Source organism: Protopterus annectens, chromosome 12.part0, assembly GCF_019279795.1.
Source record: "Protopterus annectens isolate FY-2018-M chromosome 12.part0, PAN1.0, whole genome shotgun sequence".
NCBI classification, from domain to species: domain Eukaryota; kingdom Metazoa; phylum Chordata; order Ceratodontiformes; family Protopteridae; genus Protopterus; species Protopterus annectens.
Genome location: NC_056746.1, coordinates 628198542 through 628219430, shown reverse-complemented (window position 1 = coordinate 628219430; position 20889 = coordinate 628198542). Strand labels below are relative to the sequence as shown.

The window sequence follows — 20889 nt, the reverse complement described above, 5'->3', positions numbered from 1 at the left end:
TACAGGTACAGCCTCCCAGATTTAGTAGGCATAGGCCTTCAAAGGATTGGTCCTTTCCAGTCTCTTCCAGGCCTTCTCAATCCAAACCCAGGAACAGCAGACTACCTAGGTTACAGTCTCAGGCTGCGCACAGGCCTAAGCAGTGGGGGACTCCCACTTACAAAGCAGGGAGTAGTAAGCCACCCCCCTACAGAAAAATGGCACAATGACTTAACCTTAACCCTTCCAAGCCCCGCTCAACTGCTTGCCCCCTTAGGAGGAAAACTCGCTCTGCATGCAAAAAACTGGGAACTCATTACGCAGGACAAATGGGTTTTGAATATAGTTTCCCAAGGATACAGATTCCACTTCCACACCCTACCAACCCCAAATGGTTGGCCAGACCTACCCCCAAATCAGTGGGCAGAGGTCCAACAGCAGGTTCTCTCTCTTATAAGTATCAGGGCTATTCAACCTGTCCCAGCAGAACAAAGGTGACAAGGTTTTTATTCAAGACTTTTCCTGGTACCCAGAAAAGACAGCTCCTGGCGTCCTATCCTGGACCTCTCTATTCTAAACACCTTTCTGGTAATCCCAAAATTCAAAATGCTAACACTTCAACAGCTGCTTCCTATGCTAGGCAAAGATGCCTGGTTGGCAACCTTAGACTTAAAGGAAGCTTACTTGCACATTCCAATAAGGGAATCTTGCAGGAAATAGCTATGCTTCAGGGCAGGCTGCATGCACCATCAGTTCTCTGCACTTCCCTTTGGCTTATCTACTGCGCTCAGGGTATTCACAAAGTGTCTAGCTGCAGCCATTGCATTTTGCAGGTAGAGAAATATTCAGATATACCCATACTTGGATGATTGTCTGATTCAGGCAGAAAGCCAGGACTTGCTATTAAAACATCTGACATTCATAAAGAAACTTCTAACCTCACTGGGGTACATCATAAATGAAAATAAATCTCACCTAGTACCCTGCCAACAGATTGTATTCCTGGGAGCAAGCTTGAACACAACTTCCCAGATGGCTTTCCTCACTCCAGAGAACAAGTTTATTTGACAACCTATTTCAAACTACTGGCCACAAAGACCCAGCTATCTGCAAGGAAAATTCTGCAAGCCCTGGGGTTCATGGCCTCTTGCATTCTACTAATTCCATATGCAAGACTGCATATGAGGAAACTACAGTGGTATCTAAAAAGCCTATGGTGTCAACATTCTCCGGACCTGGAATCAATGATTCCTATAATTTCTTGTATAAAGACAGAGTTCCTTTGGTGGGCAGAGGCCTGCTACCACAACAAGGGGCTCCCTTTCACTCTACCCCCTGCCGCCCAAACCCTAACAACAGAAGCATCAGACTATGCATGAGGGGGCTCACTTGGCAGGGCAGTGCGTTCAGGGCAAATGGAACTTGAGACAGATGCACCTGCATATCAGCCAAAAAGAAATGTTAGCTGTACATAATTCCCTGACAGCCTTCAAAAACCACATTCTTCGACAATTATTGGTAAAGGTAGACAACACCACAGTTTTGTGGTACATAAACAAGCAGGGGGGAACCCACTCGTACCCTCTCTGCAGACTAGCCATGGCTCTGTGGAACACAGCCTTGAGCTACCAAGTGCACCTACAAGCTCAATTCATGCCAAGCAAGCTAAATTCAATGGCGGAAGACATAAGCAGAAATCTCATGAACCCACACAAATGGAAACTGGAACCAATAATATTCAACCTCTTGAGGAATAAATGGGGGACTCCAGAGACAGACCTGTTTGCCTCCACTCAGAACTACCAATTGGACAAATTCTGCACAAGGACTTCCCACAGTCAAGCTTGGAAAGTGGATGCCCTGTCCTTTACCTGGGAAAGCCTCTCGGTTTATGCCTTTCCCCCTCTGCCTCTCCTCTTGAAGGTTCTGCTAAAGATCAAACAAGACAAGCCAAGGACAATACTGATTGCATCAGACTGGCCACACCAGCACTGGTTCCCCCTCTTGCGCAGTATGACACTGATGGAACTATGGCACCTGCCTCAGACCCCTTCCCTGCTGTCCCAGCAGGCAGGCCAGATTCTGCACCCTCAGCTTCAAACCCTGAACCTTGCAGCCTAACTAATTCCTTGAGCTGTCCAATAGAATCCCTCAGTAAGCAGGTGCTAGATGTCATTCTGGAGGCAAGGAGGCCTAGTACTAGAAACTCCTATGCTGAAAAGTGGAAAAGATACTGTTCCTGGAGCCAGACTCAAGGGATGGGCACAACGGTGCCCAGCTTACCTCATATTCTTCAGTACTTAACAGAAATGCTCCACAAGGGCCTATCCTTCTCGTCAATTAAAATTCATGCCTCTGCCATTTCAGCACATTATAATACTGAACCACCCCTCTTCTTTCACCCCCTGCTAAAGCAATTCCTTAGAGAGGCCAAAAATTTAAGACCCCCCAGGAGAGCCCCTACACTAACCTGGGACCTTAACTTTGTATTGGAAAAGCTCACTCTCCCTCCATTTGAGCCAGCTGCAACTGCAGAGTTGAAATTCCTTTCTTGGAAAACAGCCTTCCTTCTAGCCATCACTTCAGCAAGAAGAGTGTTTGAATTACAGGCCCTCATGGCAGTGAAACCCTTCATTATCTTCCATGCAGACAGGGTTTCCCTCGGGACCAATCCTTCCTTTATGCCCAAGGTGGTGGTTAGTGTGGCCCTAAATCAGTCCATTCATTTGCCTACTTTTTTACCTAATCCACAAAACAAAGGAGAACGAATACTGCACTCTTTGGACGTGCACAGACAACTTAGATTTTATTTGGACAGGACTAAGCCTCTCAGAAAATCTGAACAGCTACTAGCTGGCTTTGCTGCAGGGGCAGAGGGGAAGGTCATTTCAAAGCAAACCCATTTCTAAATGGATAGCCCATTGCATTCATTTCTGCTACAAGCACCATGCAAAACCTACCCCACATGGGGATAAGATCACATTCTACCAGGGCTGCATCTACCTCTACAGCCTTTCTCAGAGGAGTCCCTACCAGAGACATCCTAGAAGCTGCTACCTGGAGCTCCGTACATACCTTCAAAAAGCATTACCACATGCCTCTTTTTTCTAAATCCAGAGCTGGTTTTGCCACTGTAGTCGTGCAGGGCTTAATAGCTGGCCCTAATGCTCTCTAACTTCCTCCTCCCTTCCTTAGCTTTGAGAATCAACCCAAATGTGATGACTGCAACAGTGAAACACGAATAACATAGTACAGTGGTGTACACTTACCATAAATGTAGATGTTAGACTGTATTCACTGTTGCAGTCCTGGTTACCATCCCTCCAGCCCCCCTGACTTCTCTTGGCTCTACCTTTCCTTCTTGTTTGGTGTATTTATCCTTTCTGGTGTATTTGCTTTTTGATGGAGGTGTACCATAACATATAATTGCTTTTCATTGTGAGGACACCTGACATATGGGTTAAGAAAAACTGATGTAATCGTGTCAGCTGCATGTTTTGTACCCCTGACGACCTGACATCGTGGAAGAAGAGACAGCATCCGACGCAGGAATCCAAGACTCTGGTATTCAGGCTGGCTGAGGGCTACTGCAGGCAGATAACCCAAATGTGATGACTGCAACAGCGAATACACTCGAACATCTACATTTATGGTAGGTGTACACAACTGTACGATCTGGAAGTAGTTGGTCCCATTTTCTCCCATCCACTGCTGTAGCCTTTCTTTAATGTAGACTTAAAAGTTTTATTACAACTTTCAACTAACCAATATGTCTGAGGGTGGTGTACAGATGTCCTTAGCTGATATACTTTAAAAAATTACCAAAGCTCATGTATTACTTCGAATGTGAATGGATTGCCTCGATCAGCAAGAACATTTCTGGGAATTCCTACTCTAAAAGAGCAGTACTAGTTTGTTTGCTGTGGACTTGACTTTTCGTAGAAGTACTGCCTCTGGAAATTGTTGCATATCAATGCTTACCAAGATATACTTATGACAATTTTACCAGTGGACTTACAGTGCCCATTGCTAATCTCTCAAGCTGGGTGTCCACAACAGATAAAGGTATTAAACGATTCTTTAACCATGGGATGGATGCTGCACTTTAGTATTCTGGGCAAGCAGTACATACATTTTCTAACTCCTTCAAAACACCACTAGCAGTGTCAAGTTAAAATCCATCTTTGCCACATTTTGGGTGGTCATTTAGAAATGGATAATCACCAAACAAATATGAAAAATGGTTCACAGATTGAATAAGTGTCACGTCCCAACAGTAGTTGATCAGCAAGTTCACTTTATTCGAAGTTAAGCGCTTTCATCTACGGATCGTAGATTTCATCAGAAACGTTCTGATGAAATCTACGATCCGTAGATGAAAGCGCTTAACTTCGAATAAAGTGAACTTGCTGATCAACTACTGTTGGGACGTGACACTTATTCAATCTGTGAACCATTCTTCATATTTGTTTGGTGATTGTCGGGGTTCACTGATTTACTTCATCTGGTGTTTGGCAGAAGTGGATAATAAGATAACATCACTACAAGTGTTCACAAAGGCATTGAAACCAATGACTGGCTCATATTCTGTTCTTTGTTTTTGGTTACCATGTAGAGCATGACATTTCTTATTCTGAAGTATGGCTATGAAAATGGGTTGGCAGTCATCATTTCTACTGCTGCAGTAGCAATTGCACTATTTTATTAACTCTCCAAGTGATGTTGATATCCTACAGAATGGCCTCACAGAGTCCGACGACTGGTGTCAGAACCATGGCCTTAAGCTCAATGCCAAAAAATGTGTTGTCATCCCCTTTGGGGAAAAACCCGGTTCCCATGAATTACCACATTGATGGTAGTCCACTGAACACTGTGGTCAGAAAGTCCTTATATGTGGCACATCTCATTACTAAGGGTTTTGCATCCAGGAAGAAAGAGGTCATTGTCTCCCTCTACTCTTCCCTCATTAGGTCAATCATCGAGTACAATGCCCCATTTCTCTGGCTTCCTCTGTTGTAGTTGTTTCAGCCATCATCAACGAGGGGTTAACCACATCCCCTTCAGCTCTTCCAGTACTCTATACAGGAATTGAAGAACCATCCTCTCTTGGTCTGGGGGATGTTTTGGGACATTCTTCTCAGGATAACTGGGGCAAGAGACCATGAGACTGGGCAGGGTTCCATACTTTGATTCAGTCCTGTTATGTTGGAACTCCTTTTAATTAAAAACAAAAATAAAATTAAATGCTGTTCGAATTAAGTTATTCCTGTTAAAAAAAAATCCTTACCCTGACTAGATTGGCAGTAAATCCTGGTACACAGAATCTTTTATAGATGGGCATTCCCTGTAAAATTAATTCTTTTGAAACAGACTCTGATGGTTTTTATCTTTACAGAGATTGAGCTTCTTTTGTAGATTCCCAAACCCAACTTTCTGATTAGAAGGAAAACTTTAATTCTTATTCTCATCTGCAGGAATTTTCTTTTAATCAGAAATTTACCCAGATAAATGAGGTATTTTCATGGGAACAAATAAATGTTCCCTCTGAACTGAGGAGATATAATGATTTGTTACAAATGGGTATACCTGTTTCCTGTTCACATCTCTGTTATACTGCTAACCCTGGAGGATATGTTGAATGATGCCTGAACTTTTCCAGATGCCCAACATCAATCATTAAAAAATGCAGAGCAAACTGTACAAGGTACTGTAGGCATATGTGTGGAAATGTATGCTCTCTCCTATAGACAGTTTGATGGAATTGGTTTCCACCCTTCCTATAAAAAGACCTTTTTTTTTGAACAAACTGTTTCTACCTTTTCTCAGATATCTAAACATGCCTTGATGAATATGTAGGTGTTTGGCACTTTTCTGGCAAATAAAATGCAAAAAAGAAATGGCCGGAAGGTAACAAAACAAAAAAAGAAAGAAAGAAACAACAACAAAAAACAAATGGTGGGATGGGGGGAGGTTGTGTCAGAAAAAGGGACAGACCAACAGTACAGAATGACTGCCAACATTCCTTAAACCCTCCACCCCGCACCCGGGCAGCATCTCTTCAAATCTGTCCCAAAAAAATGGCCATCAACATTACCCTTTGGTGTGAAGTTGTTATGACACCTGGATGTTAAAAATAGTGCAAGTGGGGTTACAGATAGTACTGGATACAAAAACCTCCTTTCAGGTACATTTCTGATTAAAAGAAAATTTTTCCAGATGAGAATAAGAATTAAAAATTTCCACAGGTTTTTCAGTTTTTATACACCCAGGGAGTCATAGAACCAGTGCCTTAAAGTCAAAGGGGCAAAAGCTTCATAGTGTCATAGTAGAATACTAGACTGTAGACCCAAGGAGCCTGGCCTTACGAGAGCAGAGTACAACGGAACAATAACATGTTTGAATCTAGATGCCATACCACTGCTTCTAAGTTATGCAACATGGAAAGATTTCCTTGCTGCAGCAGACACATGATGACCAAATGCCAAATCACTGTCTACATGTATTCTCAAATCCCTAACTACAGAGTCTACTCTCAGGGTGTATTGTCAATGTAGTAGTGTACTGGGACGGCCATCTCGCTGAAAGCTACTATGATGCACTTTTTGGCAGTGAGTTTTAGTTCATGACTCTTGCACCAGTTAATTAGTCTGAGTCAGGCCTTCTTGGAGGATATTTCTAACTTCAAGATATTCAGTAACTGCATCTGATTTGCATTCATCTGCCGACTTGGTCAGCCATAGATCCTTGACGTTATACCTGATTTCAGAGAAGTAGATATAAAAAAGGATTGGCCCCAGCACTGAGCTGTGAGGCATCCTGCTAGCAACTGGTCTTTTTGTGGAGGAAAATTCTCCTATTCTGACTTCTTGACTCCTGTCTGCAAACCAGTTGGCAATCCAACAGTTGATGTAGGGAGTTATACTTAGTTTAGTGTTCTTTTCTACAGTGCTCCAGTGGGGTATTGTATCAGATACCCTGTTCAGGTTGAGGTAGACAGTATGCACCGTTTTGCTCTTGTACATTGCTTTTGTGACCTTCTGAAGTTCACCAGGTTGAGTAGGCAGGATCTGCCATTGACAGACTTGAACTAATTTGGGTCCAATGTTTGTTGGTTCCCTATGTTGTCATTTAAGATATCCATGATTATTTTCTCCGTAGCTTTGAATATCAGGCTAGTCAGACTTGTGGATCAATAATTCTCCTGGTTTGTGGATGGTTCACTCCTGTGCAGCAGGATTACTGTTCCAGTCCTGCATTTATTTGACATGAAGCCTGTGTGGTAAAGTGGTTAAATAGCATTTCTAGTGGTCCCAACATTTCATGTTTCAGTCCATTCTTGGATAAAAGAGTGCTTACAAATGTATAAGATACACCCTACATTAATCGATTACATTATAGTGACAAACCACTTTGCAGCTAAGCCATAATAAAGGACAAATCATTATCCTAGGGATAAAAATTCAGAGGGGGGATATTCCAGGGTGACTCTGTCACCGCTGGTCTTTTGTTTTACCTTTAACCCACTAAGCTGTCTGTTTAATAGATTTGGTCATTGGTACAATTTGGCTCCCAGAAAACAACAAAGTGTAAAGTCTTCTCATCTTCTCTTTGTGGATGATTTAAAACTGTATAGTTCCTCAGATGAGGAACTGAAAGCATAACTGCAAGTAGTCAAAACTTTCTCAGATGATACAGGAATTTTATTTAGTATTGATAAAGGTGCAAAAGCAACCTTTAAAGCAGAAAAGCTGCAGCACCAGGAAAATATCAGCGTTGGACAGAAATGTGATATAAAAAAACTTGGCCAAGAAGGAGTGTATAAATATTTGTGAATTGATGAAGGATCAACAATAAAGCATGAACAAATGTTGAATAAAACTTAGTAAGGAATATTGTAGAAGAATAAAATTGACTTGTTCACTCCAGTAGAGCTTAGGAAGTTTGCACTGTACCTTCCAATGGGCAGACCCTAAGCCATTTGACAGACTGAAATTGTGCCCTCACATTTCAAACGGTCCTATCTCTGGAACCATGGGAGTTATGAGAGAAGTATAAATGGCAAACCCTTCAGCACATACTGTTTTTATAGTGGTAGTATTATTTAAGTTCTGTGTCTTAACTGAATTTTATACACACAGTAAACGCAGTAGGAGTCCCCGTGGACTATGATGTTTGCAGATGACATTGTGATCTGTAGTGAGAGTAGGGAACAGGTGGAGACGACCCTGGAGAGGTGGAGATATGCTCTAGAGAGAAGAAGAATGAAGGTCAGCAGGACTAAGACAGAATATATGTGTGTGAATGAGAGGGAGGATAGAGGAATGGTGAGGATGCAGGGAGAAGAGGTGGCGAAGGTGGATGAGTTTAAGTACTTGGGATCAACAGTTCAGAGTAATGGTGAGTGTATAAGAGAGGTGAAGAAGAGAGTACAGGCAGGATGGAGTGGGTGCAGAAGAGTGTCAGGAGTGATTTGCGACAGACGAGTACCATTAAGAGTGAAAGGGAAGGTCCACAAGAAGGTAGTGAGACCAGCTATGTTATATGGGTTGGAGACAGTGACATTGACAAAATGTCAGGAGTCAGAGCTTGATGTGGCAGAGTTGAAGATGTTAAGATTTGCACTGGGTGTGTCGAGGATGGACAGAATTAGGAATAATATATTAGAGGGTCAACCCAGGTTTGAAGGTTTGGAGACAAAGCCAGAGAGGCAAGATTACGTTGGTTTGGACATGTGCTGAGGAGGGATGCAGAGTATATTGGGAAAAAGATGCTAAGGATGAAGCTGCCAGGTAACAGGAAAAGAGGAAGGCCTAAGATGAGGTTTACGGATGTGGTGAGAGAGGACATGCAGGTGGTTGGTGTGACAGAGCAAGATGCAGAGGACAGGAAGAAATGGAAACAGTTGATCTGCTGTGGCGACCCCTAACGGGAGCAGCCGAAAGAAGAAGAAGTAAACACAGTAGCTATTACGTTTGTAATATTTTGCAAACAACATAAAATATCTCAGCACCCACTCAAGTTACACACACACTCTCAGCAGCATTTTATTCATCTAGCTGAGAGCTTTCATACGAAGCTAAGGAGTTCTTTCTGTGTTACTTAGTTGTTAGATATTAAAAAAAATGTGAAAATTATATTTATATAAATTAATATCATAAAAACAACAGTTAATATCTCTTTACCTGCACTAGAGAAAGGTTAAATATTAATGCAGTTGAGTTTGCCATTGTGTATGCTTTAAGATGAAATCTTTTAAAACCTCATACATAACATAGTTTTGGAATTATTTATTCAAATATGAACAAGCTATATTTGATGCCTAGAGGTGTCAGTAGGAGTTAACTGCAGATGCAGCTGGAGGTGTCACTCAGATGTAGAGTTAATACTGAAAACAGCTCTGACATCTAGGAACAATGTCCAAGCTATACATCAATTTCCTCTTCCTGTTCTAACTTACATGTTGGGGTGATTGACTGGTCCCAAAAGGTATTGGATCAGTTGGACAGGAAAACAAAAAAAATGCTTCATACTTATCAAATGATTTATAAAAATCAGTGTATATCAAGATTTTCTATTCCCAGTATAGAAGGAGGTATGGGCCTCTTTGAAACTGATTACATGTATAGATTTGCAATTGTAGCACTGTAGATATATATATATATATATATATATATATATATATATATATATATATATATATTCATACACTTGTGTATATTTGCCAACCTCACAAGATCCAGACATTAAGAAAGTTTTAAAACATGAGGAGAACAAGTCTAAGTTGATTTCCCTGCTTTGTTTAGCAGAAGCATATCTGTAGCAAGTGAGAATGGAATTCAGACCAAAAGTAGATAGAAATCAGGCAGCAACTGAATATGCCAAAAAACAAAAGAAAGAATTTAAGGTGAAGGATCAAATGAAATGGCAAGAAATGTAGAAAATGCATGAATATATTTGCAAGTACAGAAAAGTCCTGAAACAACCTCATGTCGATCAGGATTTAATGCAGCAATGGTTAAGGAGTGGTGAATTTAAACTGAAAGATAAAAGATTAATATTGGCAGCTCAGGATAGTGGACTACATGCATGTTGCTTTACAAAATCTATTGAACGTTTTGGAGAAATAGACAAATGCAGGTTTTGTAAAACAGAATTGGAAACTGTCGTACATCCTGTCACTGGGTGTGATACACTTATGGCAGAAGGCCTGTATACTGAAAGGCATGGTAATGTGGCAAGACTGTTGCAGTGGGGATTGCACAAACATTATAATACTGAAGTAGCTGAAAAGCATTGGAAACACGAGCCACAAAGCATTGTTGAAAATCATGTTTATATCACATAGGATACCCCATTGCCAACAGTTCAAAAAAATAGATGTGAGAAAATGAGATATACTAGCCCAGAAAGAGAAGATAAAAGTAACATTAATCATTGAAATTGTTACACCTAGTGATTATAGTGTCTTATGTACAGAGAGACAGTTATAAAATACCAGTATTTGCAGGAAGAAACAAGGACAGTGTGGAAGGAAGGATACCCAGACATTTCCAATAGGAGGAGGAGCAATGGGTCTTGTAAAAAAAAAAAAAAGTTGCAGTCATATGTAGACATGTTACTGATGCATGTAACTCTGTTTGAATTGCAGAAGGAGTCAGTTCTGGGCACATTGCGAGTGCTGTGAAGAACACATTTGGCTAACATCAAAAACTGAAACCATACTAATCTGATTAACTTTAATCATACTTTGACATAGGAATGGGGGTCTGTTCCTGTCATGGTATTAGAAACCCAAAAGTCTTGGTGAAATTAAAAGAGGCTTCCTGGGAAATTATTGGGACCCATTGATGCCATGTTCTTGGCCTTAGAGAGCACCTTGAGGAATTACTCTACTGATAATTTGGAGAGTTATGGATGTGGGTATTTCCTAAGGGGAATGTGTTGGGGGGGGGGGGGGTAAAATTGGAGCTAACTCTGTTGGCCAGGAGGTCAGCAATATGTTCCTTTTCCATATAGATTGCACCATTTACAATATAATTTGTTACATTGCTGTGTATTGCTTTTTAGTTTATGAGCAAAGCTGAAGAAAGCTTTGTCATTGCCCTTGGCCTGGTTGGCTACGTTTATCTCTAATTTGGCTTTGATAGACTTTATTAGGCCCCTGAGTTGCATTCTCCTTTTGTTGTACAACTTATTGATGTTGTTTTTCCACCAGGATATATTGTTTTTGAATTGATCCTGTGTACTGTATGCAGCTGTTAATATGCTCATACAGGCTTTCTGTGAATGATTCCACAAAGGCTGCAGTGATCTCAGGGTTTGGGGGGGGGGGGGCTTGAAATTTTGCCAGGTTGTCAGTAGTAGTACTTTTGCCCTTGAATAATTCCTTAAAGTTCCAGGGTTAGTTGATGTCCTTGAATGTACCTTTACACTAGAGAAGACAGCTTTATGAATAGATCTGACTAGTGAGGATATTACATTAGGGAGGGTGTAATGTTTCGCCATGTTTGTGAGGACCAGTGCATAGGTCCAAGGTGTTTGGATTTACAAAGTCCAGGAGTCTTTGGGCCTGCATGCTGTGGATTACTCAAAGTTTATACTGGGACAGTTAAATTCAAATATGAGTATGGTATTAGGTTGAATTGGGAGCATCTCTAGAATAGTTAAGTATGTATTATGGTTTTCTTGGATCATAGAGAGGGACCTGTAGCTTGCAAGGATATGGCATAGGACTTTGTTGATGATAATTTAGACATGGAGAATCTCAAGTACATCATACTGACAGACCAGCCTTGAGGTTTGAGGTGTGCTTGTTTTTAATTGACACACCTTCACATTTTGTCCCTTCCTGTGGAATAGTTGATCTAAATGTGTAGAATGAATTGTATGTAGTCCTGCACTGCTAGGTTGCTCTACCTAGCTTTAAACCATGTATCAGTAATTGCAGAGATATCTACATTCTCTAGGGTGAGGAGTGCTTGCAGGTAATAGAGTCTCTTGATTAGACTCCTGGCATTGAGAAGTTACACCTTCAGATCTGACTGGGCTAGAATAACTATGTTTGTAGGTTTATCAGGTTGGCAATGCCTGAAAAAAGCAGTATGGGGGTGAACAGCGTTTTAGCCAATGTTCGAAATGCTAGAGGGGACAGGTGCAGACCATCTCTGGCAAAGCAGCATATCCACCTACCATATGCTTCCAGGCTAACAAATGTTGTCCCTCCTTCAAATGATATACTGTAAGTCAATTGTTAAAGTCATTTATTTTCTGTTCATATTGTAGCATCATCTTTGGAGAAGGTAGAATGCTGTTCAGTGCTAGGTGCATAATGCAATAAAGCCTGCTACCAGAAAATCTTAGATTGCTAAGTGGAAGGGATTTTTATTTGGTGCTTGACCAATAACTAGAAGACATAAAGGATTTTGTACCATTGGTGCCCAAATATTTTTATGAGATCATGCCACTGGTCTCACTTATTCCTGTACTAAAGTTCAACTTGTTGCCATTTCAGCATGTCTGCCCATGGATTATTCTCTTTGTTCTCTGTTGTGAAGCAGTTTCTGAAAGGAGTTTTAAACCGGAATTCCATGTAAACAGGTTGCTACTGTCTGGGATCTCAACTATGAGTTGGAGAAATTTTCTAGGTCACCTTCTGAACCTGCACATCAAGCTGATCTGAGGCTCTTGACTTAGAGTGTACTAATCATTGCTATGACATCTGCAAGAAGAGTGTCTGAGTTGCAAGCTGTCATGGTGGCTGACCCCTATCAGATTTCCGTAGGAATAGAGTATCTTTAAGAACAAACCCCTTATTCATACCCTGTGGTTTAAGTTTACTTTGAATCAAGCCATCAGTCTCCCAGTTTTCTACTCAGAACCTAAAAACCAGAAAGAACAGATTTTGCATACTATGGACATATATAAGTAGCTTAAACTCTATTTTAACAGAACTAAGCCCTTTGGAAAAGCTAATCAGCTGTTTATTTCTTATCAAGCTGCAAAAAAAAAGACAATCAAAGTCTAAACAAGACAGTTTCATAGTGCTTCTCCTCAGCTTTTGTTTTTTGTTATTCCCAGCAAGGCAAAGCCATTCCAGGCAATATAAAGGCACATCATCCTAGTGCCTTTTCTTTGATGGCATACTAGAAAGGAGTAGACTCTAGAAGCATTCTAGAGACAGCTTCATAGTCCCCTGTACATATTTTTACAAAGCATTGCATACTGAATTCCTTTTATAGGTCTAGGTCAAACTTTGCTAGGAGCATTCTCTAGGGAATAGTGGATCCTTATCCATCCTCCTCCTAGGATGGATAGGCTTTCTTATTCAACCCATATAACCTAATGGCTGCTACAGTAGTGGGAATGATAAACATTGTACAGTTGTGCAAGTTGCACTTTACCTATAACAGTAGATGTTTAAATTCCTTACTGCTGCAGTAACTGCACCCACCCTCTACCCCCGTACTGTTGTATATAGTTGTAGTTAGGATATAAAGTAAGATTGTGTTTGGTTTCTACTTTATATGTTCTGTTCTTATTTATATAAATTAGTTATTTCAGATAGAATAGTTGTTTCAGGATATTATGTTCCTCTCTCATTGCATGGGCAAGAAAGTCCTGAAGAAAGTTTCATTCTGACTTCTGATTTCTTTCTGTGGAATTAGCCAGTCAGCAGTCAGAGTGAAGGGGCAAAGCTTTTTGAAGCTGGCTACTAGTTATTTTTTCCTGGGCAGGAAGCAATCCATATAGTCTAAGGGCTACTGCAGCAGTGAGGCATTCAAACATTTACTATTACTGGTAAGTGCAGCTTACACAACTGTACTTTCTGCTCCCTTATTTTACCTTCTGCACTGCGGTATTCTCTTTAGCTGTATTTATTCTTTTGCCTTCATACTGAGCTTTTTTTGAAATTAACATGGCTTATCTGGAGGTGAGCCAAAACAGCATTACTTTCATCAGTATTCTGACGTTAGAATACTATAGTGTTGGTTACTAATGTGTGCTTAACATAAAGTTGTGAATAATTTGTATTTTGTCTTATACAGATGAGGGATTTATCAAAAAGAGAATGTTTGCCTTTGAAGAACTTAGGAAGAGGCTTGAAGAACAGCATGCCCAACAGCTGTCAGAACTGATAGCTGAACAAGAGAGAGAGCAGGAGAAATTAAGAAAGGTTAGTCATAAACTTGTGCCATGTCACTGCAATATTTAACTTCTTTTACAATAGTTTACGGTCTAGAAGAAGATTTGAGTGTCTATCAAGCTGTCATAAAATAGCATAATTGTATAACATTGTTTTGTGTTCTCCCAATTTAACATACTTGCATGATGTTTTGTATTATCACGTATGATTTCAGCTGTTTCTGGATGTGACTGCCTGAATTAAATACCTCATGCTGCACATCATACTGAAAGTGTTGGCTATCTTTAAAGATTTTGCCACTTATATTATCTTGTAAAAATATACACGTGATCCCAATATTCATATTATATTGCTCATTCATTTGTTCACCTAAGGAGCACATTTATATTTCTGTCATCACGGAAACAGTTTTGCAGTTCTGAGCAATATTTTTCTAAATAGGTTAGGCCATCTTGGGGATTTGTTTAAATCTCTGTCAACTCAGTATCATCCCTTAGATATTGGAAGAAACATTATTTTTGCATGCAGCTCCAATTTAAGAATACCTATCAACTGAGTTAGTAAAAGAACATGTTACTGTGTTACTGAATTGTATCTTAAACTGCTTTCAGTTTATTTTTATTTTTGGTGAATCAAGCATTTATTTATTTTACTTATTTATTTAAAGTTTGTTTACCGGGGAAAGTCCGACTGGGACAGAGACCATTTTCAGTGGAGGCCGGCGAGAAATGCTCCAGATTCCTGTCTTTGGAATGTGAGAGGAAACCGGAGCATCTGGAGGAGACCCATGCAAATGCAGGGAAGACATGCAGACTCTGCACAGAAGGTACCACAGCCATGAATCAAACCGGATAACCTCTTGCTGTGCAAGTGTGTCCCATCATCTTATGTTTCACTCTTAGTTTATACATACAGTTTAGATTTCATCCAATGTTACATTAAATTATTTGGGGTTTCACTATTGTTAGTTTTGGGTAGTATTTTGCCAGAACTTAAAAGAAGATAAAATCAACAGATTCTGTAAAGTTGCATCAGACATTGACATGGTTCTTAATTAGGTAATGTTGTTGTTGTTGTGATGTTAGGATTGGATGTTTTCTGGCATTGTTGTTAATCTTTTGAAGTTTCCAACCTTGTTGATTAGCTAGTATTGATTTAAAAAAGGTTGGGTCCTGGCACAAGCTTCAGTTCTTTTATATGCTTGAAACATCTTTGATATTTGTTGAATATTTTTTTTTCAAACTGGATATTTTCTTACTAAGAAAATATTTTTCATAGCTCTTTGGCTGATAAATAAATAGCTATGCAAACACTTCCAAGCAAAAATCCTAAATCTCTTGGACTTAATTGCATACTTGGGAGCCATACATATGGCCCAATCTTTTCTAACCTCCTAAGATTGATTATTATAGTTAGCATGCAGTGTTTTATATGCCCTATAGATTTATTTATTTTTATTATTTTATTTGACATTGTTTACTGGGGTGGTCTGACTTGGGTCTACAGAACCCGTTTTCATCAGAGGCCCTGGTCGAAAAGCTCCACATACAGTACAATACAAATAGAGTATAATCCAATACAATAAAGATTACATTAGAAATACTATACAAAAAATAAGTTGAAAGAACAAACTGCTACAAGATGTTGTAATGTATTACTACACATCTAGACAATTCTATACAGTGAAATATAGACGATAATAGTGTCATCATACATGATGTAGATAGTGTCCAAAAAAAAATTACATAGGTAGTGCAATGTGTGACATTGACTGTCATAGTACACACAAAATAGAATGTTGGCTTCAGTCAGAAAAATAGCAGCCAGAAAGTTAGTGATGCAGGCATATAGCGAGAGAGAATTAAGAAGATTAGAAGCAATAAAGCCTGAGCAGTAGCTTAAGGATACGGTATAGAAGCAGCAAAAGAGTTAGAAGAGCTTTAGGATCTTGCAGTCTGTGAGGGATTGAAATGTGACAGAAGAAGAAGACCTGAGTATTAGGCAGGCTTTATGCAGGAGCAGAGTAATGTATTTTTGAGATGATTTTTCAAAGGGGCTTTGAAATGGGTTAGGCCAGGCATAGACCTGGTAGCTAGAGGTAGTGAATTGCAGTGTATAGAGACCAAATATGAATACAGAGAGTGACCTCAAGGGAGATTATCCCTTTTAAACAAATTCCACTAAAACTCTGCCAGAGCAGGTCTTTCACTTAGGACTCCCCAATCCCTTTCTCTTTTCCTGTACTCTGATATCAATCCCTGGTAGGAAGGCAGTCTCTAATCTGCATTCCAGACTTCTTGGTCTCATCCCAGTCTTTTACCTTTCCCTCTTTAGCTGTTTGTAACCAATACCTTGGTTCCTTTTCCAATCTTTGTTTTACTTCCTGCAGCTTTATGAACATAATATTCTGTGTGGTGGTCATCGTTGTTGTTGTTCTTCTTCATCAAGGACCTACAAACGGAGTACCACTCTCTTCTTATTTCTTGAACTCCCCTATCCCCTCAGTTTCATCATCCCTTTCTACTTTGAATTATAACTTTCTGCTTGTGTTAAGTTTATGAGCCTTAATTGCTTAGCTCTAAAATATCCCTTCAAATCAGGTAATCCTAAACCACCTTGTTCTTTTAGGAGGATCAGCATATTCCCACTTAACTCTTTACCTCACCCTCTTCCCCTCCCAGGATAAATTTCTTCAACACTTTATTAATTATTGTTTACAACATCTCCATTGGTTGATATAAATATGCTTGATGTGTATATAAAACTAAAGCAACTAAAAACATTTTTACTGCTTGTATCTTACTGTCCATGTCCATAAACAAGAGCTTCCATTTTTTTCAGTTTTTGTATTATCTTTTGTTTAGTCTGTTCCTACATATCTTTAGCTGCAGTAACATAGTTCTTTTTAATCTATGCTCCTAAATACCTCATCTTATTGTGTCCCCATAAATATAAGTATTGCTGAACCAATTAGTTTATGGCTGCATAATTTACGGCTGTAGACTTTGTTTTAAGTTCATTAATTTTATACCCTATAAAGACTTAAAACTGTCTCAAAATGATCCGCAATACTGAGATGTCCTTTTCTGGATTTGTCAGGTACAAAATAATATCATCTGTAAATGGAGCCAACTGTTCTTGATTACCATACCAATTATATCCTTGAATTTCTGAGTCAATGACTCTAAATATAAAGCAGATAACGAAGATGAAGGAGGACACCCCTGCCTGGTTCCTCCATTCAAACACAACTACCAATGAGGTGCACTCCAACTTCAGTTCTTGCCTCCATTCTTTCATGTTTCCTCCTAAGTAACCATATTATTGTATCAGGGAAAACAAGTTCTTCCATTTGCCTACTCATAAAATCCCAGCATACTCTGTTGAATGCTTTCTCTGCATTAAGACCCAACAACAACAGTGGTATTTTCTTACATTCTGATTCCCTCTGGAACATCATTGTGCTGTAGATGTTGTCAAATATTTGCCACCCAGCCAGAAAACTACATTGATCCATGTCTATCAGTTTTGACAACTCCTTTTCCATTCTTTTAACTAGCACTGACATAAACACTTTATCTGATGTTGTCCTTTTCATTCTTCCTCACTGAGGTTCCTGGATCTGAGGATCTCAGTCTCATTTCCTACACTTTGGATCCTAGTCTTGAGCTCCTCCCTCTTCCCATAATAGACCACACTATCCTCAACTCCTCAGATCTTGTTTGCCACTGTGTGGTGAGACGGAGAAATACAAATATCAAGCTGTAAGAAGACTTCTTTATTTTAATTTATCTAAATCTAGCTCATTCTTGCCTAATTCCTATGGTTCTTTTCTCCCTCTGTAGTTGCTTGTGCTAGAGATGTTGCTTCCATTTTTTTGGAGACTATCGTTTTGTAATGTACTAGAATTTGGTTTTTACAGTTTATAGTCTCTTGTGGGTCATGTCTTTTTTTTTTCTTCTGGTCCATTGCTAACAAAATTGCAGTTTTATAGCTAGTCACTGCAAGTTATCGAAGTTGGAAGTCGGAAAATTATGATAGACTTTCAGTTTCGACTTTCATACCCTTCAAACAGTTTATGCTAATGCATTTCCGGTTATTCTGTCAAATTTCTAATTTTGTAAGAGCAATTTTTTTTTTTTTTTTTTTTAATAAAGTGTCCAGATTTTTGTAGGAGGTTAAGAGGTATGTCTCTGGTGCATCTGTTATAGTCTGGATGTTCATCGTGCATACAGCTGCAGTCATAGTCATAACAGATGGGTTCTCCTGCCGTCAGGCGGGTCCTCGGTCGCGCCTTCTTCCCTGGCGTCAGTGTGACAGGGGTATAAAGGAACCAGCCGACACCATTTTCTTCAGTCTTTCTTGTTAATAATTGTATTTAAATATTAATTAGGATACTCAGAGCTCAGTTACTCCTAAAAACACAAAGACGAAACCGACCGACACGAGGTCCGTGGCCTCTCCGACCTGCACCAAAGCCGACTACGTGGTCCGGTTCTCAGTGAACGCCCTCAGGCGAGCCTGATTACCGGCGACACTTCTTTGATGACGGTGTCTCCTGTACCGGTCTGGGCCTCCTCGGCTGCTCCCACTACAGTGCCGAAGCCACTCTTGGCATTGAAACTCAGAATGGACAGGTCCACCCTCCACTCAAGGTGTCTTCAGACCTTCCTCTTCTTTCTTTCCTTTTCTTTCTGAAGTCAAAGCATCCTTGCACCCTAAGAGACCAGCTACACAGGGCCCATCTACCCCACCCATGCCTAGAAACAGATGAATGCTTGGCTGAGGGATTTAATTATTCTAATCATCTCAGTCAGCCACCACCCGGAGACAAAGGCCCAGAGTGGAAGAGAGATTCCCTCCCTCCTCTGACTGACCATCCATTATTTCCACTGCTGATGATGAGGAAGATTCTACTCCCTCCCCTTTTTGAAGACTCTGAGACCATCCTTCCTTCTGTATCCCCCTTCCAAGAAAAGGCTCAGAACAAGGGTAAGCATTACTTACAATGGTTTTGATGCCTAGAGGCCTCATGTAGAGCTGCTGTTACAGGATCAGTCATGCGGTAGGCATGCCTGGTGCTGAGGAGGTAAAAAATGAAATCAAAGCAACAATCAATGCAAACAGTGAAGTTTTCTCTCCATTCAACCCCATGTTTTGAAGTAGAAATTGGCCTCCTTTCCCTGATTTTCTGCCACAGACCCAGACCCCAAAGAGGCAGATACAGGCCCCTAGGGGCAGAGGACAATCAAGGATGTAGAGGCAGACAGACATGGCAAGCCCCTACACAGAGGTGGTGTGAGGACAACTTCGCAATCTTTCAGAAAGCAGAGGTTTCAAACAGCAGCCCTAGGAGGGAAGCTGGCATTTATTTTCAAAAATTGGCATGTTGTCACAAAGGGACAAATGGATCCTGGACATTATAAACAGGGCTACAAATTTCATTTATCAGTAATTGCCATGCACACAAAAGGGGATACAAATATACCCCTATTTGGATGGGCTGCCTGATCAAGCGGACAGCAAGCACATTCTTCTGAAACCTGACTGCAAGGGAAACCTGCAGGCTCTGGGGGAATCATGACATCTTGCATCTACTAATTCCATGTCTGCAAAGATTTCTGTGGTGGGTGTCTTGCAATCAAACAAACACACAAAACAGCTCTTCAGCAAGCCAAGCATCACATCATCAATCAACAGACTACGCCTCGGGGCGCTAGGGCGACATGACAGATGGTGCATTGCATTCCAAATGGTCCCAAAAAAAAGCACCCTTCACATCAATCAAAAAGAAATGCTAGCAGTAATAAATGCTCAGGTCAATTATTGATAAGAACGGAACACCACACAGTTATGTGTCCCAAAACAAAACAGGGAGGAAACACATTTACCCCCCCTATGCAGACTGGCAAGGAAAACGCTAGCAGACAACCCTAAGCAGGAATATGACAGATCCCACAAATGGAAATTGCATCCAAAAGTTTTTACAGAAATAATCCAAGAATGGGGAAGGCCAGACATAGATCTCTTTGCCTCCCACAAGAATCATCAATTGACAAAATTTGCTCAAGGATCTTCCATACAAAGGCAAAATGGAAACGTTTGTCTGGAATGAGAAAAAAAGGGCAGGATCCTGAAAACTGAATTTACCTCAAATACTACAATATTTGGCTGAACTGCTACCTTCTGGCTATCACCTCAGCTCGTAGACCAGAGCTTTTAGCTAAATCAGGCCACACATTTACTTTTTTTTCCCTATCCTCCTCAAAAAAAGGGGAGAGATTACAGAAAATCAGAACAGCTCTTTGTGGCCTATGCGGTAGGAGCTCAAGGGAAGCCAATTTCCAAACAGACAATTTCAAAATGGCTTTTGCTATTCCTTTCATGGCAAAACTGTTCCTACAGGCATTAGAACTCATTCCACCAGGGCCACAGCCACCTCTGCAGCCTGCCACTGCAGTCTTGCAGCTTTGGGATTCTACCCATCTGTTATGACTGCAGCAGTATGCACGATGAACATAGTACAGTTTTGTACCTACCATAAATGTAGATGTTCATTTATGATGTATTTGCTTGCAACTACTGTATTTTGATTATATAGCACTGCATTATCACACAAATTTATTATTGACTTCCTTCTGGGGGCACCTGACATCTGGGGCAAGAAAAACTGAAGAAAATGGCGTCGGCTGGTTCCTTTATACCCTGTCGCACTGGCGTCAGGGAAGCGACGACAACCGATGCCGGACCTAGACTTTGGAATTCGG

The 20889-nt window shown here is 40.4% G+C and overlaps 1 protein-coding gene across 2 annotated transcripts in view; it reads left to right on the top strand.

The window, feature by feature from the left end:
• CCP110 (centriolar coiled-coil protein 110) overlaps positions 1–20889 on the top strand; it is a 640744-nt gene that overhangs the window by 288788 nt on the left and 331067 nt on the right. For both annotated transcript variants that reach the window (XM_044089754.1, XM_044089755.1), the window contains one exon: positions 14025–14152. In XM_044089754.1, the coding sequence (XP_043945689.1) occupies positions 14025–14152 (128 nt within the window). The remainder of the gene's footprint in view (positions 1–14024; positions 14153–20889) is intronic.